We start from the raw sequence: 23,424 nt of genomic DNA on the forward strand, positions 1-23,424 counted from the left end.
ATTTTTTTCGCCAATATGAAAATTTCTCCGTCTAAAGGGATCATAATAGAAGCAAAATTGAGCATTGTTGATAAGTTAAAGAGTATAATGTACGAAATAAGTATTATTTGCTAAATAGTGCAAAAATCCCATGTTAATTAAATGGGAAAAGTATCCTTATTTAGGCAGGGTTAAACGACATCGAAAAAATTTTTCTTTGTTTCCACAATTGTTTTTAGTTCAAAAAGAAACGATTTTGACGATACCCAAGTGGAAATAGCCAACTTGGTAAATAACGGACTCCCTAATGTTTATACATATTAAGGATATGAGCTTTAGATGAAGGTATATCCATTCTAAGTCAGCGTTAAGCCACATAATTTTTAAGAAAACTTGTTCATTTAAGTTCATTTAAATATCACATTTTAACAATTTGAACGGTATAAAGTAAGGTAGAGAAAACAGATATCTTTATATGAGGGGTTGTGGTAACAGAGAAAAGGACGGGCTGAATGCATTAATTTGGTCATTGCAAAGCTATGAAAAGCTGAAAAGTTATTTTCAAAAAAATTTTAAATATACATACAACTCACAGGTTTGTTAAAAAAACCGAAATTATTATATAAGATATATGGGAGTTGGGGGTAGTATCGACCTGATTATATCTACATACTATTTTTGTCAATACCTCATACAAATCGCGTTCCAAAGTGAACAGAAATCTTTTTGAATCTAGCGCCCCCTGGTGGCGCCATCTATATGTCGAATGGTGCGTTAGAATCTGCTATCTTTATCGATTATCCAGTGAGAATTTATCACATTTTACCGATTGGAAGTGATGCTATTGCGTTTTAAGTGTCAGTATGTTTGTGTTATCGGTGCGAAAATGAGCTTCCAACAAAGAGCCAACATTAAGTTTTGTTTTAAAATTGGTAAAACTTTTACCGAAATGTCTCAATTGATGAAAAAAGTTTATGGCGATGATTGCCTATCCCGTAGCAGAGTGCACGAGTGGTTTCAACGTTTTCAAACTGGTCGTGAGTACATAAATGACGATCAACATGTGTGATTATCGCATTTTGACCGAACATTTGGGCTTACGAAAGGTGTGTGCACCGTTTGTTTCGCACAAATTGACTGACGTCCAAAAATTGCTCAGAATCCAACATCCGAGGACGATTATTTGACCAAAAATCACATTTTAACCATTAACCACTCCCGGTATTCACCTGATATGGCACCGTGCGACTTCTTCCTTTTCAGAAAAATGCATTTGACCATGAAAAGAAAGCGTTATGGAGACACCGGCATACTGGCGGCCATACCGGCCAACGAGCTAAAACACTCTTTCGACATGCTTTTGGACCGTACAAAAAGCTATATTGAAGGAGAAGGAGACTGAAAATTGATTTTGCCGTAAAAACCATTTGTTCTGTTTTTTTTAAGTCCTGTTTACTTTGGAACACGCCTTATAAATACAACACAAGAATTAACTCGACAAAACTTTGATATATGCTTGCATATACTACTTGTGCTATCTATATGTTATAATTTTAGTAACATTATTAGTTTTCGATGTTTGAGATACATATATCGCCATTTGAAGAGATGCCCTCGTATGGGGACAGAGAGCAGTAATGTGTTAAAACAATTTCGGGCTGATTATTATCACGAGCGTAGAAATACTTTTGACCAAAGAATGAAAATTTTTTTTAATTTATATATAAAATATAGCTTTATTGGTTGAAGCACCAGATAGTGTGAACCTTCTAAGTCTTGGAAACTTGTCGCTGCGTCCTTAATCTAGCGAATAAGTTCGATAGAACTTAAGTTCATAGGGTAATCCCTTCAATTTGCCGGTCGTATCACAATGAGCGATAATACTCAAAAAACAAATGCTATTTTTTTTTTAATTTGCCCAGCATTCCTTTCGTATACCAATGTTAACTAAATCACCCGTCACAGTTACATGAGTTTTCGGATTGTTTTCTGGTGTTTCTGATCCTTGAGGGTGACGGTGTATTATTTGCGCTGGTACGAGTGAGACAAAATTCTGAAAAGAAATACTTGATCGTTAAGTATGCTGCCGCAGATTTTCCATAACACTTATCAAACCATTTTCTTGCATCAACGGTGTATTTTACCATCAGGAAGCAATGTGTATCAAATCAAAAATAGCAAAGGTAACGTCACTTTGAAAACATTAACTTCAGAACTATGGAATGGAATGTCATGTAACTTGGACAGTATTTTAGTTAATGAAGACTTTAAGATAAGGTTAGAGATGTTTCAAGGAGAAAAATTAGGAATAAACGTAAAGTAATTGAAATAAAATTGAATAAAATAACTTAATAAATTACATGTATGTATGTATGTATATGGTAGTAACATGTAAATAAAGAGAGTTTATATTTGTATGAATAATCAAGCGATACAGCATTCGAATCGATTCGTAAACAGGCGCCAACGATTTTTCATGCAAAAGCTTTACGCATTTGCAGTGACTAATGTTTAACGGGCGTGCTATCCTTAGCAGCTTCGGTCTTCGTGATGGCCTAACCTTCATCCTATAGCTTCAGTGTACTCGTATATATGTACATATAAGTATATCATTTGACATCAATTCTACTGCTCACATTGCCATTGCCGCACGGTTATACTCGCCACCTTTTAGGTCATTTAAGACCGTGGATGCCTTAACAGCAACTTCATCCATTCGCCAATTTCACTACTAAACTAAATTTTCCACATCGTTAATTTATATTAATATGATTTTTGTGTCACATCAACCACTGACAGCGTTACAAACGCCAACATCAATACTCGTACAACCACACCCACATACACAAGTCACAAACAAGCCAAACCAAACGGCCTTCTTCGATGCCGCAGACGCTACAAATCGGCGCTGCTAAAGAAGACTTAGCTAGACAAAAGTGGCGGTATTGGAGTTCACAATATGTATGGAAGTATACAAGTATATATGAATATGTGTGTGAGTATGTGCAGCAAGCGATTTCCAAGTGGGGTGAGGAGAATGTGACGCGCGCTAGGCGAGCAAGCGGAGTGTCAACACACTATTGCTGTGACATGGCAGCAGACGCATGTGGCCAAGCTTGGAGACTGACGTTATGCTATGCTTGCGGTGCTTAGTAAGGTGGCTGAGTGGCGCGACCTACGGCGACGCAATGTTTATCTAAATTGTTATTTTTCACACTCACGCAGTTCAATGAATTCGGAAAATTACGTTTGGGACTTAGGTGCACAGCAGCGTTGCGCGCGCACTTATCCCCTTTACTGAATGTGAGCCGGAACAGAGCTGCCACTCATCTAGTTAAAAGCTCATACATGGAGCAATATGTACGTACGTACATATTTATAAAGGGTGTCCCAAAACTAAAGCAAAATTTAAATTTGCCACCATTTCTGTATTAAAGTGTTGACAACCATAAAAAAAAATCGACAACTGGAGCGTTACACGATAGAACAATGCGTCTTCATTATTGAACAATATTTCAAAAATAATGGAAGACTGGCGGCCGATGCATGAACCTCTATTCGGCATAGTGGACAATAATTGCAAATTTCAAGAAGCTCTCTACAGGTTTCATAGCGTTATTTAAAATCACTGGACTAATGCAACAATCCCACAACTCCGCGTGCTTCAAGGGAGAAGATTCAACGTTGCATGGATTTCAGTCATATTTATGCAGAATAGTCATAGAAAATTTCGACAAACGAGTGAGTATGTGTATGGAAAGCCGTAGAGGCCATTTGCCCGAAGTGTTATTCCATAAAAGTTGCATTTGAACGACTAAAAACGGTGTTTTCTACTTACTTCTAATCTTGCGTTGATTATGGAACACCCTTTACAAGTACATTTATCATACTTTAATACATAAATACCACATAGGTATTGTTTGAAATGAGTGTAGTATAGTACTTTAACATATATTTTTAATCGGTTCATAATATAGGTAAATACTCCTTTAAAGTTGACTACTTTGTATTTGTGGTGAGGGCCTTAACGATATCTGACAAATGGGCCATAGTTTAGCTTTACCAGCCCCCTAAAGGCCAGCGAATATTGTTTCACTTTTTCTTATACGTAACACGAAAACGTGTGAACTTTAAAAAATCAAAAAAAACAAAAGACTTGCAAAACGTAGAATTTAATAATAAAATGAAAAAACTAGATTCAATTTACTAAAATTATGATAAAATACTAATAAATACGACCGTTAAAAATTTAACTGAATAAAAAGCTTGAGTGTTTTCATCCATTAGAACAAGATGGCCTAGCCAGCCTAGCCGCTGTCTCTTAATTCGCTGAACTATGTCATTGTCGTCATATATCTCGTACAGCTCATTGTTCTATCGACTACGGTATTCGCCGTTGCCAATGCACAAAGAACTTTAAATCTTCCGCAGAATCGTTCTCTCGAAAACTGTTAACGCCGACTCATTAGATGTCATCGTTCATGCCTCTGCAACTTATATCAGGACGGGGGTGACTTATAGAATTTGGTGTTTTTTCGTCGAGGGAGGATTTTACTTCTTAATTGTCTACTCAGTCTCAGTCAGACTTCGAAACTTTGACTGTCAACAGTGGCTTGGGAGCCAAGTTACGAATGCGGCGACTATTTGTTTGATGACAGAAAACATTTTGTCTTGCTTCACTTCTTTATCCAACCCGGGAAAAGCAGAATCGGCGTAAGCCAGCATCTGTACACTCTTGTAGGTAATTCCCGATCCTGACGAAGCTTTTGGTATTGCTCAACGTCAGTTTACACAACCGTATTAGTTTTGCGGGGATACCAAATTCAGACATCGCGGCATAAAGACAGTTCCTTTTCGTGCTGTCTAAAGCAGCATTGAAATCGACGAAAAGGTGGTGCGTATCGATTCTTCTTTCACGGGTATTTTCCAAAATTTGGCGCATGGTGAATGTCTGGTCAGTTGTTGACTTTCCAGGTCTAAAGCCACACTAATAAGGTCCAATCAGTTTGTTGACGGTGGGCTTTAATCTTTCACACAATACGCTCGATAGAACCTTATACGCGATGTTGAGGAGGCTTATCCCACGGTAGTTGGCGAAGATTGTGAAGTCTCCCTTTTTGTGGATTGGGCAGAACAATTTGGGCAGAGATTTATGCTCCGTCTTGAAACCTTCCGTTAGCCTCCGAATCTTTTCGTAGAATTTTCGAGCATTGCCCCTGTCGGCCAGCTTGTCAAGCTCTTCATACTCACGCATTTCGGCCTCTTTCTTTTTCTGTCTGCAAATGCGTCTCGCTTTCCTCGGGGATACAAAATTCAAATAGAGCGGTAGCTCCTTTTCGTTACTCCTTGGTGAATATATGGTCAGTTGTTGCGGCCAGTCCAGGCCTGAAGCCACATTGATAAGGTCCAATAAGTTTGTTGACGGTGGGCTTTAATCTTTCACACAATACGCTCGATAGAACCTTATATGTATGCGATGTTGAGGAGGCTAATCCCACGGTGGTTGGCGCAGATTGTGGGGTCTCCTTTTTTATGGATTGGGCAGAGCACACTTAAATTCCAATCGTTGGGCATGCTTTCGTCCGACCATATTTTACAAAGAAGCTGATGCATGCTCCTTATCAGTTCTTCGCCTCCGCGTTTGAATAGCTAGGCCGGCAATCCATCGGCCCCCGCCGCTTTGTTGTTCTTCAGGCGGGCAATTGCTATTCGAACTTCTTCATGGTCGGGCAATGGAACGTCTGCTCCATCGTCATCGATTAGGGAATCGGGTTCGCCTTCTCCTGTCGTTGTACGTTCACTGCCATTCAGCAGGCTGGAGAAGTGTTCCCTCCATAATCCAAGTATGCTCTGAGCATCGGTGACTAGATCATCTTGGGGGGTTCTACAAGAGTATGCTCCGGTTTCGAAACCTTCTGTAAGCCGCCGCATTTTTTCGTAGAATTTTCGAGCATTACCCTTGTCGGTCAGCTTATCAAGCTCTTTGTACTCACGCATTTCGGCCTCTTCCTTTTCTGTCTGCAAATGCGTCTCGCTTCCCTCTTCAACTCTCGGTATCTATCCCATCCCGCACGTGTAGTGGTCGATCGTAACGTTGCGAAGTAGGCTGCCTATTTTCTCTCCGCTGCGACACGGCACTTCTCGTCGTACCAGCTGTTCTTTTGCACTTTCCGAAAACCAATGGTTTCGGTTGCAGCTGTACGTAAGGAGTTTGAAGTGCCGTCCCATAGTTCCCTTAAACCGAGTTGTAGACAAATGCTCTCAGAGAGCAGGAGTGCAAGCCGAGTAGAAAATCGTTCGGCTGTCTGTTGTGATTGCAGCTTCTCGACGTCGAACCTTCCTTGTGTTTGTTGACGTGCGTTTTTTGCTGCACAGAAGCGGGTGCGAATCTTGGTTGCAAAAAGATGGTGGTCCGAGTCGATGTTAGGACCTCGGAGCGTACGCACGTCTAGAACACTGGAAACGTGTCTTCCGTCTATCACATGATCGATCTGGTTGGTGCCTTTTCGATCTAGAGACAGCCAGGTAGCTTGATGTATCTTCTTGTGCTGGAATTTAGTACCACAGATAACCATATTTCGGGCCCCGGCGAAGTCAATCAGCCTCAACCCATTTGGGGATGTTTCGTCGTGGAGGCTGAATTTACCGACCGTAGTGCCAAATATACCTTCTTTGCCCACCCTGGCGTTAAAGTCGCCAAGCACGATTTTTACATCGTGGCGGGGGCAGCACTCATCAGCGCGCTCCAAGCGTTCATAGAAGGCATCTTTGGTCACATCGTCATTCTCCTCCGTCGGGGCGTGAGCGCAAATCAGTGATATGTTGAAGAACCTCGCTTTGATGTGGATTGTGGCTAGACGTTCATTCACCGCAGTGAATGATAGTGCTTGAATCCAACACCAAACTTACGCTCCTTTATATGGCCACTGTAGGAAATGCCACAAGGACCTAATCGTCTCTGTCCTTGTCTCGTCCATCGCATTTCTTGGACGGCGGTGATATCAGCCTTTATTTTTACGAGGACATCAACCAGCTGGGCAGTGGCACCTTCCCAATTAAGGGACCGGACATTCCAGCTGCATGCCCTCAATTCGTAGTCCTTATTTCGTTTGCCATGGTCGTCATCAGCTACTTTTCATTGGGGGTGTTTTTTTACGTGGCGGGTCCCAAACCCAGCGCACAACCCTATGTAGGGGATATTTCGCCTTCTCACTTTAGCTCGTCTTCAAATGGATGTTATTAGGCTACCCAAAGGATACTTGGTCAAAGACCGGAAGTCGTGTGCTGTTTGATTCATATGTCATAGAATCGTTTCTGGCCACTCCCAAGTGAATGGCGATCAGAGAGCTTTCCTCACTTGCGAGAACTTCTACACATGACTCCATCCTCCGAAGTTATTGACCGAAATTTGTGGTATAAAATCAGACGGAAGTTCGAACATGTTTCTATTAAATATTATTGATCCGATTCTATGCATTCTTGGCAAATGGGCATATTACATATTATTAGATAAGGGATTTTATCTGAGTTTCTATAATATATTTAACAGTGGTCTTATCATGCGATTTCATCCATTTTTACAGTGCCGGTAGGAGGTGCTGAAGTGATTTGACCTGAACAAATTTGGTTATTGCATCTTAAGTGGTTTAGAAGATATGTGCATTAAACCTTTAAGAGAGCGAGGCGGGGTCATTTTTTTTTACCTGTTGTCTAAGCTCTAAATACTGTGTTCTCCTGTGCCAAATTACAGTTTTGTATCTTAATTTAGTGCTCAGTTATGTCAATATTGACATGACAGCGGTTCGATTACGCCCAACCAAATGGGCTAAATTTATTACGGGTTTCAACCCAACTGCATCGCCCACCCAACGTTGTCGCCCCGAGCGCAACGTCTTGGGGGCGGCAAAACGATCTTCGCTGTTTTTTAATATTCAGAAAAATACTTCAACAAATTTTTTTACAAAATTTATTATAAAAGATAAAGAGTTGTACACTCACAATGTAATAATCTGAATAACAATGAAAAATATTAATTTTTACTCGAATACTCTTCAGTCTTTGAATTTGTCTTATATCTTTTGGCTTATATCTTTCTTAAAAATAGTAGACAAAATAGGCAAAAATTCCTGCAAAGTGTACAAGATATAGAGCGAAAATGGGTTTTTTCTATGGCTTTTAATAAGATGTCTTGTAAATTTACTATCAATTTCCTCAAAACCGTATTATGAGAATTTTGGAACTTTAGAATTTGCGTCGAAGATATTTTGTAAAAATTCACTTTTGTTCGAACCACCTCATGAAACTTGTAGGTAGGTAGATAAAGGGGGGCGGCAGAAGATCCTTGGCCCCGGGCGCCCGAAGTTGTAGCTACGCCACTGGCTAAACCACATAATTTTTGAGAAAACTTGTCTACTTAATTTCAATAAAATATCACACATATGACCAACATAAACACTTTAAAGTCAGTTGGATAGTCAGGTTGAGTATTATAGAACTTAGAGAATATCTGGTCTGATTTCATTAAAGTTTGGCATTGTTATACTTAATTAACTCAAGTAATCCGCGAACGTTTTAGATACTTACCTGTATACTGTGTATTTGGGTTTTGGGGAAAATATTTATCCGATTTCACGCATTTTTTAAACAAGGGCATGCTTTTATCATGCAAATATTCTCATGGAATTACAATGCCAGTCCTCACAGATCGTAAGTCGGCCATAAGCGCTGGGGTCCACATATTCCGTATCTGGTGCCTTGAAAAGTAGTGGTTTGATTTCGACAGAATCACCGTAACATTACAACATACAAATTGGAGACAAAATCTTTGATCGATATTTTTACCACAACGCACTACTGAGGTGTACCAACTTAAGCAGCTGATGTAAACAAACTGGTTGACAGATCGCGCTCATATTTGGCATAGTAATTAAGGACAGTCCTACAAACTTAGCAAAATACATTTTTTTTGAAATTACATTTACCCGGGGACTTTAATTACAATTTCCAGGTTCTTTTTTATCTTAATGTATATCGAAAGTAAGCTTGCTGTAGGTCGATTCCGTCCCCTTTTCACAATGTAAGATAGGAATCAATGGAAATAATATACATCAAGTTTAGTTAAAATTGGTTGTGTAGTATTTTGTAGGCGTGGCAGTGGTCTGATTATTTCCATCTACAATACCAAACTTCTCATGTAACAAGGTTCATCAAGATTTTCGATTTCTGAAATTTTAACCAAGTTAAAACTTGCACGGACAGAAAGTCAACTGGGTTTCAACTCATCTCGTCATCCTTTCCACTTAAATATATGTACATATAACTCTTTATCTGTCTCGATTAGTTTCTGAAAAATACAAAAAATACTTCCACTGAAAACTATATTTCAGCCAGTCAAATGTGATATATAAAATATATACATATGTATGTATGTATGTAGTTTAAAGTAAGGTGAAAGAAATATATAATCATAACAATTTCTAACTCATTTTGCAGCACAATCACATTGAAAACTTTAACTGCGTTTTTCCACTTGTTTATTTCAGCTCGGCTCTTTTTTTGTCGCAGAAAGTGAAAGCCCTTTACGTTGTTCACATTACGTTATTGACATAGGAATAAGTATGAAATCTCTACTTGATCTGAACGACGATTGTCTCATAGAAATATTCAAATACCTCAGCCTTGTGGAAACGTTTAAAGTAATCGATGTGCGCAACGCACGTCTTACGGAAATCGCACATCAAAGGATTTCAACATTCAAGGAGCTCAATATTACAATACGAGAATTTCCGAATTTCAACGCAGAGCAGCTGCGAATAATAGGTGAAAATATATACAGCCTTAGTATGACTTGCGGATACTCAATACCAACACAAAATGTATTAAATATAATGCAGCCGCTCTGCGAAGGAGCTGCCGCTACTAATCAATTGCGCGTGTTTTCGCTAAATTATGTATATTTCAATAAAGAATACTGTCAATACATCGGCAACGCAGCGGCAAAGTTACAAAAGCTCAATTTGAATTATTGCCAACTAACCGACAAACTTTTAACAGACTTATTGAAGAGCTGTAACGATTTATTAGAACTAGAAATATTGGGCAATTACACGTTGAACGGGGAGTTTTTGAACAAACTTCACTTACCTACCTTACGAGTACTCAAATTGGAATTGCATGCGGAGTGGAACTATCCCATTGAGAATTTTAAAATTAAAAACCCAAATGTTAAATTGATAATATAAGATGCTGAAGTCTTAGATATGTTGCTATATTCAATATTTTATACTTACAAAACTAAGTAAATACAAACTGTATAAAGCAAATAAATGAAAAAAGAAGAACTCAAAATATATGTATATTATAAACCCTTTTATTTGTAATATGAAACGCAGGCACTTTAAGTACCCCGAATTGAATTCAGAGTCAACTAAGCAATTTCTACGTGTACATAGTTATTTGGTTGATGTTGTTTAGGGTTTATATTTGGGCACTATGCACACATTTGGGAGGGACACGCACTTGCACGTGGCTAAGTTGTTTCGAGGATCAAAAGAGATCCTGTCATAAGCGCCAACTAGCAATGCGTGCCAATGCTTAGTTGCATATTGGCTGAATTATTACAATGTTTGCGTAGCAATTAAAAATACAATAGTTAAAAAAATATGTTTAAAATGTTGTTTGGAAATGTTGTTTGTTGGTTTTTGTTGGACAGTTGATTTGTTAGCTATTTGATGACAAATTTGAATTGATGACTGGTCGTTGGTACTTCAATGTTTACTGCTTTCACTGCCTTTTTTCTGGCTGTAGAACTCCCTAATGAGGGTCTTTAAGTACTTGGCCTCACGCTGACGCTCGGCCAATATGCGTTTCAGCTCGTCATTACGCTGTGTTAATTGTTGCTCCTCATTTAACACGTTCTCCATTTCGATTTTTTTCTTTTGACGATAACGTGTAGCCGCATTCTTGTTTTGTTCCTTTTTCCGAATTTTGCGATCTTCAACACCACGTCCATATGGGCGTGTACGCTTCTTGGGTTCGGATTGTTTCGACTGCACGAATTGTGAGTTGTCTTCATCGCCGCCGCCATATATGGGCGAAGAACTGGCAGATGATGAGAAAGAAGAATCTGGCGACCAATCCTCATCGGTAACAATTGACTCTGGGCGCGATACAGTCGAGTATGCCGACGACGAGTTAGACTCACATTCATCGTTTAAATCTGGCAATTCTTTTATGAATGATTTCAATATATCATCTACGATCTGTGAGTTGCGTTTGTCGTCGTCGGTTTGTGGCGCCTCGGAAGGTGTGAACGGTGCAGCTCCATAGTAGTTGGAGAAATGTAGATTTTGTAGCGTTGCTGCAGGTGTAGCCGATGTTAACGCATGGGACGGAACGGCGTGAATTGTAGATGTAGCTACGGGCGTTGGTGCTGAACTACTCACTGTTGCCGGTGTTGTATGGAACGATGAGTGGTGTATATAATTATTGAACTAAAAAATTAAATGAAATTGCATAGTTAAACGTTAGAAACATTTGTGTATAAATTTATAAAATGCTTACATTAACTACGCCTTCCGTTGCAATGGCATGTTGTAGGATGTTTGCCGAAGTAGAAGATTGTGGTGGAGATTGCGGTGGAGTTAATGTGGTCAGAACTGTGATTTCGAAATTTTCCGATTTTAGAGCATCAGAATTATCAAAGGAGCTGTAGACTTTTGTTACTGAATTGGGGTGAGCAATGATAGAGTCGGTATCGAGTAGTGGCACTTTGTCTTCGGCCCACTCTGAAAGTAAATGAGAGATATATTAAATTAGTTTGAAACTTACCAGACAGTTAGCATAAATTGTTGACATGACATGAGCGAGATAAGTATGTATATATGTATGTGCAACATACAATTGTGGCAATTGCAGTTTGGAGATAATATTCTCGATTATTAAAACCGATTTAGATTTAAAATAAATGACAACAAGAAAAAACGTTAACATCGTCTGCATGGACAGAAATTTCCACTCCAGAACTCGATTTTGATAGATTAGTTTGTATGACAGCTATAAGCTATAGTGGCCCGATCTGGAAAATTTCTTGGGAAATTTTATTATTGTCTTGGACAATAATCCATGCAAAATTTCGTGAAGGTATCTTGTTATTTAAAGATGTTTTTCATACAAGAGCTTAATGTTGATCATTTAGTTTGTTTGGCAGCTACATGATTTAGTGGTCCTATATAGGCGATTCTGACAAATGCGCAGCTTTTTGGGATGCGAAAGTTCAGAGCGATACCTCAAATACTGTGGGACTAGTTAGCGTATATACAGACAGACATACATGGCTTAATTAACACAGCTCGTCACGCTGATCTTATACATACATACGTACATATGTAAGTATATAAATATTTTATAGGTTTCATTCTGAGTGTTACAAATTTAGTGCCAAATTTAATATACTCTATTTAGAGTATGCCAAGAAGATGGATGATTGAATAATTCATTGCATTAGTAACCACAACTGTAATCGGTTGGAAAAGTGCTCTTATGAGGTGCTATGCTGTGTCATATCTAAAGAGAAGTCAAGATCTACATAAAACGAACCAAATTACAAAGTATTTTTGCAACCGTTATCCCTCATATGTATACATATGTATTCATTGGTATCGACGTAAGTATATACAAAGCAAATAAGTGGACCGCACATTATTTTTGCCAATAACATTAATAATATTTATATTTCAACGGCAATGTGGGTTTCTATGAGGAAAGTCGAACACATAAATAAATATGTATACATACATATGTATGAATGTATATGACGACGGTCCAAAAGGTTATCATTAACGTCCCAGTTATATTATATACTCAATATTATTTGCATGGAAATAAAGATGTAGGAAAAACTCTACCAAAAGTAGAGGCGACACGCTGCGAAACGAGAGTTCAATGGGGAGAGTAATGATGGAGGACAGTGTTGCGATTAGAATGCGATTGTTTGGAAATTTCATGAATACAAGTGTGCTATTGTTGTTCCACCTACTTTTGCAGCTGTTGATTATGGTTATAAGGTAGCAGAAAATGCAACAAAATTATACATATATGTATACAAACAAATGTAAATATATATTAATTTAGATGTATGTGTGTCTTAGTGTATGCATAACAGCATATTAGAGTATAAACATGTTAGTTTAGAAAAAATTATATGATAAAATATTACTTGATTCTTGATTTTATGTATTTCAACTATTTATTTTGACCTCGGTCCAGTTTTGCGCACGTTACCCTCCTACTTATACATACATATGTTCATATGTTCTTATATACATATGTATGTATAGAAGTATCAATGCATTTAATTTATCTACACACAAACGAACCTACATAAAGAGACTTAAATGAAAAGATATTATTGAATATGTTAGTAAAAAAAAATACTACTTCAGGCGCGTTTCCATTACCTGTCCTTATAAAGTGACAATATTTCCAACACTGTTTTCTATTTGCATTCGCGTCTAATTGAACTAAATGTGAATTTTTCGTAAAATTAATTTTTTATGAATCATAACAAGGTGATGTTAGTAACCTAACCTCACTTTTTCGTTATGAATTTAAAGTGGATTTACATTGGGAATAGGAAATGATAAACTGACAAAAAAGTAATTTTTCTGGCAATATCGAAAACATTTTTTTTAATAATTTAAGTCCATCCTTTGTAACCATAAAAAATTTGAATTTAACGCCTTTTTCATTGTCAAGTATTTTTCTGCCTTGAATCATATTTATATAAATAATATGCAAAAATATAGAAGCCGCAAAACTAGTACACCCCAAAATTTGCATCATGCATGTCAACCATATCTGATCAAAGACAACTGAGTGGTATTTCACAGAAAGAAAAAGGCAAATTTAATCAACTACTATTTTGGCTTTGATATTCTGAGAATTTCGGTTTTTTAAATTTCTTGAAAGGAACGTATGGATGACTTTCTTTTGTTTTTTTTCGTCACTATTTTTAATTGCATAGAATGTAGCGTTTCTTTGACCAATAATCTATGGTAAATTTGGTGAAAATTTCTCGTTGCATGAAAAACTTTTCCACACAACGGCATTATTTTGATCGTTCAGTTTGTATGGCAGCTATCGGCGGTTCCAACAAATGAGTAGATTCTTGAGAAGAAAAAGACATGTGCAAAATTTTATGTTTTTTCATCCCTTTTCTGTGTCAAATTTTAGCCCGTGAAAGACGACTTTGAAAATTTTCAAAATTATTGAATTTTGGATGAAATATCCTTCATATGCGGAAATATTACAGTAGAAAGAGTTAAAAATATGATTGTCTGTGCCTGTTGTCACTATTTTTACTGTCAGACAAAATGAACTGAAGAGTATTTTCTTTTCAGTTCACAAATGGATAACTGAAATGCTACCAGAAATATCTGTACTGACAGCCTCGGATATGAATAATAATGCATCATTCATGACATTTTTAAACGTGCCAATTTGTGAATTGAAATATATACAAATAAATATGTGTGTATAATTCACACTAGATCACACTTAATCCTAAACTACTATAATTTTATGTACTTATAATATTAGGTTGCCCACCTTTTTGTCTTTTGAATTTCGCGGCCATGTATAAAGCGCTACAGAGCTCGTACCTGGCAATACTAAACATCTTTGAAAGGTCTTGACATAACCTACAAAACGACGCAATACATGATTAGTTTAGATATTGCGTTCAGCAGTTATAGACGTGTAAACATGGAGTTCACTAACGCCGAAATTCGCGCTATTTTAAAGTTTTCTTTCGTTAAAGGCAAATCCGCTAGAGAAACGTTCCGTGAGATTAATGGTGTTTTGGGGGATGGTACTCTATCACTTCGAACTGCAGAGGAATGGTTTCGACGATTCACAGCGTGTGAAAACGACACCATGGATAAGCCAGCCGGCGGAAAACCTGCGACGACGAATACCGATCAAATCACTGAAAACATCGAGATAGACCGGCATGTGGCATCTCGTGACATCGCCCAGAAGATGGGAGTTAGTCACCTGCAGAAGGCTTGATGTTTGGGTGCCGCATCACTTGACGTAAAAAAACCTTCTGGACCGAATCAACGTCTGCGATGTGCTGCTGAAACGGAACGAACTCGACCCATTTTTGAAGCGGATGGTGACTGGCAACGAAAAATGGATCACATACGACAATATTAAGCGAGAGCGGTCGTGTTCGAAGGCCGGTGAATCGTCCCAAACAGTAGCCAAGACGGGATTGACGGCCAGGAAGGTTTTGCTGTGTGTTTGGTGGGCATTTGAAGGGAATCACCCACTGTGAGCTGCTCGCATATGGCCAGACGCTTAATTCTACCATCTACTGCGAACAACTGGACCGCTTGAAGCAGGCGATCGACCAGAAACGTCCAGAATTGATAAATAGGAAGGGTGTAGTGTTCCATCAGGACAACGACAGAACACACACTTCGTTGATGACTCGTCAGAAGCTACGGGAGCTCGGAGCCCGTTCCTGTCCATGGCGAACGCCCTTGTTGGTGTAAAGTTGAACTCAAAAGAGGCTTGCGAAAAGTAGCTGTCCGAGTTCTTCGCAAATACGGAGGGGGGCTTCTACGAGTGGGTATTATGAAGTTACCGTCTAGATGGAAACAAATTATCGAACGAAACGGCGCATATTTGAACAAAATTCGATCACTGCAACACATTTTTTAAAGCATTGAATAAAGAGCAAAAAAGCGGAAGGGAAATATTTTAATATACTATATAAATAATAAATATTATAAATAAATATTTAACATAATAATTGCTTTAGAAAATAATCTTTTTTATTGGAAAATTCTGGCTAACAACAAAGAGGTCAGAATAATACTCATTTACAATTATATTTTCAGCATTGAAAAAGAACTATACCGAGACTGACAACAAGACGACATCCAAAATTGGCTTAATTCTTGGATAGCATCACAGATGAACAGTTTTACCGTAATGGCATTCGAGGTTTGCCAGAAAGGTTGGAAAAAGCTGTGTCTAGTGATGGGCAATACTTCGATTACTTAATTTTTAATCATTTCCTTACAATAAATTAGATTTTCATTAAAAAAAAGGAGATAACTTGGTTGCACACCTAATATAGTCCACAGATCATGTGGCTTGGAGTACCTTTACATATGGTTTGTATTAACATCAAAAAGAGAATAAGAGAGGAACATAAGTATAATGGTGCACTATTTCAACAGCGACAAACTTATTTGACACACTGTACGTAATAATTTGTTAATTAGTGAATTTCAATAACGAAAACTGGATTGAAACATAACGCATATTTGTAAACAACTAAGTTGCAAAATAATAACAACAGTTGTGAGAGTGCAGCCGTGAACATTCCAAAATTACCATACCCGTTAGCAGTGTGTAAAAAACAAAAACAAAAATTAAAATAATAATTTTAAAAGCGCTTTGCATATAATTACACAAACAATTGCATTGGCAACAGACAATATGAGTGGTGCACTGCTGCACCTACCAATAAACAACATTTTCACTTAACATACATACATACAAACATGTCTATGCAGCTACATATGTACATATGCACGTGTATATAATTCATTGTTGCGCGTAGCGGCGCTATGACGGTATGACCAGCTGAAATCAGTGCTAATCCCCCGCCTTTGAGCCGTTCGCCTTATGGAACACCTGTGCTATAAACAAACGAATCAATGCACACATTCATACATGCATACGTATTTCATTATACAGGCATAGAACTTTTGAGTCTGTGGTGGGCAACGATTAGCTACTAGGGAATTCAACACCTTCGTTTGGTAAAGTTAGATCTAAAATCAAGCAGTAAAAAATGTATATCCCATTGGTGAAGGACTAATAAATTACTTTTAAGTGTTTGAGGTCAGGTGTTAGGCAAAACAACTTGCTTACAATGTACATGCACACATTAGGGTGTTGGTAAATTTCTTAAGTTGATTTTTTTTATACCTTGAACAGGGTATATTAAGTTTGTCACGAAGTTGTAACACCCAGTAGGAAGCGTCGGAGACCCTATAAAGTATATATATAAATTATAAGTATGTTGAGCTGAGTCGATTTAGCCATGTCCGTCTGTATATATAATATGTATACGATCTACTCCCTCAGTTTTTAAGATATCGTTTTGAAATTTTGCAAACGTCATTTTCTCTTCAAGAAGCTACTCATTTGTTGGAACTGCCGATACCGAACCACTATAACATATATGTAGCTGCCATACAAACTGAACGATCGGAATCAAGTTCTTGTATGGAAAACTTTCACATTTGACAATGTATTTTCACAAAAGTTGGCACAGGTTAATTTCTAAGATAATAATGTAATATACGAAGAAATTGTTCAGATCGGTTAACTGTAGCATATAGCTACCATACAAACTGAACGATGATTAGATAGCATATAGCTGCCATACAAACTGAATGATCGGAATCAAATGCTTGAATGGGATACTTCCTTATTTAACGATATATCTTCACGAAATATGGTATGAGTTATTGTTCATAGAAATAATGTAATATCGGAAGAAATTGTTCAGATCGGCTAACTATAGCATTTAGCTGCCATACAAACCGAACGATCGGAATCTAGTGCTGGTATGGAAAACTTTCGCATTTGACGTGGTATCTTCACGAAATTTGACATGGATTACTGCTTAAGGTAATAATGTACTATAGCGTACAGGTTCCATACAAACTGAATACATATGTAGTTACTAAAAAAATGCACCTGTGAAGGGCTACACCGAAGCTAACGTTTTTTCTTGTTTTTTTTGCAAACTCCTCCTGTAGTTTCAGTTTTTTCCCTAAATTATGAGAAATATGATTTCTTTTCCCATTTCTTCATATATAACATGAGATTTTTTAATATTTGGCATTAAATAAGTAAACCTGTAAGCCATAAAAAAAGGATATTCTAGTACAAAACTTTCTGTTCTATAAAAGTATAAAGTTTTATACAGTTGAAGTTATAGATCTGGACCAAGGCTCAGTAATTCAGTGATAGAGCATTTACGAGTGTACAGTACCATGTCGTATGCGCAACACAGAATTTATAATTTATGTCTTAGAATCGCTGACTCGAAACCGCTTTTAGGCCCATAGTCTCTTAAGCAAAAGTGTTCAGAATGAGCAGTAGATCATTTCCCGCTTACACGATTTTTCCGTTTTTTTTTTGGTTCCCTTTAAATTAACCCGCTCTAATGTATATTCATACATACATATGTATGCGTACTCATAGCATATGGAATATAACAAAAGACATATGAATGTTATCTTCAACGCCCACACTGCTTTAGAATTTAGTTCAAAAATATATACGTATTTTGACTTATAAAATATTAGTATTTACAGCATAATGAATAAAACATTCCATTTAATATACATTTATGAGTGCGGTAGTCAATAATAAAGCACCTCTGTTCATACCGACTATTAGAGCGGAAGGAATAATTTGTATTTCAGACATGAACAAGATGCTCTTCAAATTAAAAAAAGTTAGGTGGCAAAAAAGTTAATAGATAGTTGTCGGAATCAGAATTGAAACCGATCAAAAAAAGTAGTAGGTGTCATGAATTCAGATATTATTGGTTTGACATTCGAAACAGAATTTGTATCGGTTTTGGGTGTCACGGAAACTAATTTTATCGGTTTTGCTATCAGAGACAAAGCAAGAAGATGGTCGCTCGTTGAAATGTGAGTTAAGAAATCAAGTTGTTTTATTATTTAAATTAATTTAACTGTTTTTCTATAGGGGAAAACATAAGTTTAAAACACGAAATATCTTAATTATTGAGTTTTTGTAAAAAAAATCCGGATATTTAAATAGATTAGATTAACAAAACGTAATAAACGTACTTTAACACTCAAATGCGTCTTTATTCATTCGATAAATGTTATCTCTTAAAATTTTTCTTTAATTCGGAACTCATTAAAAACTTTAATAGGATTGCTTCCAAATGTATTTATTTGCAAGTTTTGTCACATTAGTAAACAGCTGGTTTGGTTTTGCGTATGTTCGAAAATACGAAAATCCAATCAGGTTCTGTGACACCATTGAAAATCAGAATTGGTTTGCAATTTTGACAGCTAAGCAATTCTTTCTTGGATTCCACAACACCCCTGAATACTGTTCCTTAAAAAAAAAAAGAGTTTCTTCCAATGGAAATCAGTGAGATGAAACTTTACGAAAAATAGTGGCAAATAAATATTCGAAATTTTTTACAGATATTAGACAAGCTTTACTCGTACCATTGTGAATGGTCTAATGCCAAAATGCTGTCCGAAATGAAAACACAAACAAATGTTTAATGGTTTTAAAAACTTAAGACTGATATTAAAATATATTTTTTATAGAAATTGTAAGGCATGGAAGCTGCTCGAAACCAGAGGGGTACTAAAATGTTTTTGACATGAAAAGAGGCAGGAACGTGTTAAGAACACCCAACCGCTTTGAACAGCTGGTAAAATGTGTTCGATACGCTACCTCCTAACGCTTATCAAATAAAAGTAAACTACAATATCATTTCGGCAGGTAAGCAAAACCGCCTTGCAGATTTGAAGTGATCTCAAAACTTCATAAGTTTTATAAGTTCCTAAAAGGTATTCAACACTGATAATAACGAAACCTTTCAGACAAAAGCTTAAGATGTCTGATGCTAACTCATTAAAAAAGTTTGTGTTTTCAACAAAACATTAACGCAACATTGCAGTCGCAACAATATACCCCTGATAAGGCGGTAATGGAAATGTCAATACAAGATTTTATAGAAATTTTATCTGTAAAAACTGAGAAACTAAACCGAAAATCAATCGCTCGCTTTCCTACTAATAATCATATTATATGTGACATGCCTATAATTTGTTGTTAGCATCATTAGAACATCAACAATAAAATCTGAAGCCACGGACATGCTACTAAGTAACTAACCAGTCCACGATTTAATTTGGACTGTTCGATTACACTGTCTATAAATAGAAAAAGCGAACGCTAATAAACAAGTAGAGAACAGCAACCAAGCAGAGCACAGTTCAATGTCAAAATATATATTTTTTTTCATTCTCACGAGCTCAAGGCCAATTTAGTTTTGTTTGAAATTTGAAAAAGCAGCTGTAATCTAAGCTATAGGAAAAAGATGGGTGAATGCGACCTTGCCGAGAAGGAAGAGGAAGCAGTTTTAGTAATGGCACATTGCGCTCACTTTGCGGCTTGATCGTCATAGTGTAAAGCTCTGGATATTTATAGACTGACTAACTCTGAGTGGAAAGTAGTTTTTCAATCATTTGTTACCTCGATGAATTCATAGCACCTGACTTGTGGCCTAACAGTTACAATTTAAAAATTAATATGATCTGAGGCTATTAGGGCAAGCACACTTCTAAATTATTCTAAAGTACACCTTCATTATGAATGACAAATCTTAGTAATTTCAGTTTGTAAATCAAAAGAAAATCCGTTTGTGATAAATTGTCAATTATTGTAAAATTGCTAACAAAGATATTAAGTAAAATTGAAACTAACTAATAGCCAACATTTATGCTCCGGATGCAAAGCAATAAAAATTAAACAAATTCTTTCAGATCATGATGTTAGCGTTATGGCCAGAGCAATCACCAGATCAGAATCCAGTCAAAAACTTACGCAAAATTGTTAAGAAAAACATATTGCACTCGTTAAACCGAAAAATAAGACAGAATTCTGAGACAAGGTACAAAGGTATGGTATTCTGTTCCACAGAATACTTTCGGTAGCTTAATTAGGTCTATGTGTAGAAGATGTGCATCTGTTCTGATAAAGAATACACGACATTGTACTATCAATTTTATCTAATAGTTCCCTTAAAAAAATTTTTTTTAATGTAAAATATTTTGATTCTATTTTTTTGTCCTTCGAATTATTGAAATACATATATTTTTTACCTTTGTTTTTGTAATATTTATGAGTTGTTTTTTTTCCAATATTTTTACTTAGTTGAATTTAAATCAAATTAATATTTTTTAGAACGGAAAATTACTACCATGGATGATTCTATTTTACTGTCTGTAACTGTAAGCAAGTACACCAGCAATTCAAACTAACCATTAAAAGGCAGATGAAGCAAACGTTCGTTAGTGGTCATATAAGACGAAGAAGTGGACGTTTAGGGATAGAAAATATCAAAAAATTAAAAAAACTGATTTTGGATTGAAATAGAAAGATTTAAATAAATGGATGGCAACGAAACGTGTTGGACATATCGTTCATGAATACTTCAGTTTACGAAAACTCTGGACGGAGTGGGTGGTGCCGCACGAATGCATAATTCTAAGTAGTGTTTGGGTGTTTAAGTAAAAGTAAGCTCGACACATATCAAAGAAATTATATACATATACGACATTGAATGAGCTAACTTCACCATTTCACTCCCATGTGCAATCAACAGTCATCAAAGTGAATTCCATACAATGAACCGAACTTAAGTCGTGGGACGGAGCAAAAGTCAGCTTACAAAGTTGTGTTGTTTTTTCCATTATTGGAACGTTTGGAAAGAGAAATTGCGAAAAAAATCTTTATTTAAATAAAGAAGTACTAAGTACCAACAAGACAATGAACTTATTGATTTGGCTCAAAAACACCTAATCCTCTTCTTATTTCTCAAAATAATACTCGCTGAAAAAACGGCATTGCAGATGTAAGAGGTGAAGACTAAAAAGACATGTTTTGAAGAGAAAATGGATCCAAAAAGTAAATTATCGCTAGTAATTATACCGATTATACTCGATGTATCTTCTTCGAAAGCAAGTAAATGTCGAATATTTAACTAAATTTTTCCAACTGTTCTATTTTTAACAGGCCGAACTTTTCAGCCTGGGTATTCAATAGCGTTAAGCATATATTCGAGCTATTCTAATTATTTATAGAATCCATTATCGAATACTTTGCTTATGGATGCAATACTACCCTAGTGCTTAACCACTTTTCGTCACTTCTTAATAATCTACTAAAATATATAAAAAGATTGAAGGTAATACATAAGTGGTTCGTGAGTGAACATGCTGTTCAAGGGATTTTTAATGATTATATAAAAATAAATTCTACGTGATGTAGCAAAAGCTGAAAGTGCATTTCAGACATAAAAAGCCAGTGCTAATTGAGGAATTTTTACGATACGATACCCTCCCCACTCTCAACAAAAAGGATTTTACTGGAAAAAATTAAGTTTAAAAATTCTTCAAGCATAAAGTTTTATTTTAACAGCACTCTTTCTTTTCGTTCCGCATAATGAGAATGAGGGCCCACCGCGCCCCTCAATAAAGCGATAATAATAAATGCATATGGCAATTTATAAAAAAATAATTCTGACATAAACAAGTATATTTAGTATAACATTATCAAATGGGCGTGGTAACTACGCAAAACCAACGTTGAAACGCAGCTTAAAATAAAACTTAGCACATAGTATATTAAAACCAGCTACGCCCATTTTAAAACAGGATTACAGTTTTGCGCAATTTATTCATTTACAAACTAAGGCTTTGGTTGTCGTTATGGTGTGTAGTGTTATCCTCAAACAATATATAGTATAAGAGTCACGCAGCAAAGTTTTTGGGCGTTTATCCATACGGACACACCCTAATATTCACAAGCAGTTGATTATAAAAAGAGTGAAAGATAAAATCAACGTTTTTATGCGACCCAAATGCAAATTTTTGAGTTATAAAAAATCTGAATGTCTGCAAACAAATGGACGCTGTATACATTTGGCCTTTATCTTTGGATTTTTCAGGAAGTTGAGTTTAATGAAGTCAATGAGGAGGCTTTTTATAGAAATGCATATCAGCGAGTTTCTTTTGCACGAGCATTGACGGGTCAAAAACTAATAAAAAAAATTAAAAAAAAAGAAATAAAAAATTGGAAATTTAAATGCTAACTTACAACAGGTGCTCTGTTGGAGAATTATGAATGTATTTAGTGCAAACAAATAAACATATATAAATTAGAAATATACATATATGCATATAAATTGTATATTTATGTATATAAATAAATTTATTCAAAATAAGACTTGATGTTTCGCAAATAAGCGGTATTAAGCTTAAACTATATTATCACTTATATAAAAGGGGCATTGGCATTCGGTTATGATACATACACATGTATATATGCATACAAAAATACATATTACACATATGCATATGTGATTTATTTACACACATGCATAAAAACGTGTGTAAAACACAAATATGCACATATGCATAGCGGTCATATTTATACTAACCATACGTGTGAGGTGTCATGTAGGTAACGTTCATGATGGCAGCACCGCAGCAGGCAACAATAACAAGGTATTAAGTCGATTCGAATGCGAAATGTGAAAAAAAAAGAAAAACAAGCCAGACCACGCGCAATAAA

The 23,424-nt window shown here is 36.4% G+C and overlaps 2 protein-coding genes across 7 annotated transcripts in view; one reads left to right on the top strand and one right to left on the bottom strand.

The window, feature by feature from the left end:
• Positions 1-10,624, top strand: part of LOC120768984 — a 106,645-nt gene extending 96,021 nt beyond the window's left edge. For all 6 annotated transcript variants that reach the window (XM_040095804.1, XM_040095805.1, XM_040095807.1 and 3 more), the window contains one exon: positions 9,522-10,624. In XM_040095804.1, coding sequence (XP_039951738.1) covers positions 9,597-10,220 — 624 coding nt within the window. In that variant the 5' untranslated portion in view covers positions 9,522-9,596 and the 3' untranslated portion in view covers positions 10,221-10,624. The remainder of the gene's footprint in view (positions 1-9,521) is intronic.
• Positions 10,333-23,424, bottom strand: part of LOC120768981 — a 34,593-nt gene continuing 21,501 nt past the window's right edge. The window contains exons 4-5 of the mRNA XM_040095792.1: positions 11,542-11,765; positions 10,333-11,471 (exon numbers count right to left, since the gene is read on the bottom strand). Coding sequence (XP_039951726.1) covers positions 10,746-11,471; positions 11,542-11,765 — 950 coding nt within the window. The 3' untranslated portion in view covers positions 10,333-10,745. The remainder of the gene's footprint in view (positions 11,472-11,541; positions 11,766-23,424) is intronic.

The sequence above is a fragment of the Bactrocera tryoni genome, chromosome 2 (assembly GCF_016617805.1).
Source record: "Bactrocera tryoni isolate S06 chromosome 2, CSIRO_BtryS06_freeze2, whole genome shotgun sequence".
Lineage (NCBI taxonomy): Eukaryota > Metazoa > Arthropoda > Insecta > Diptera > Tephritidae > Bactrocera > Bactrocera tryoni.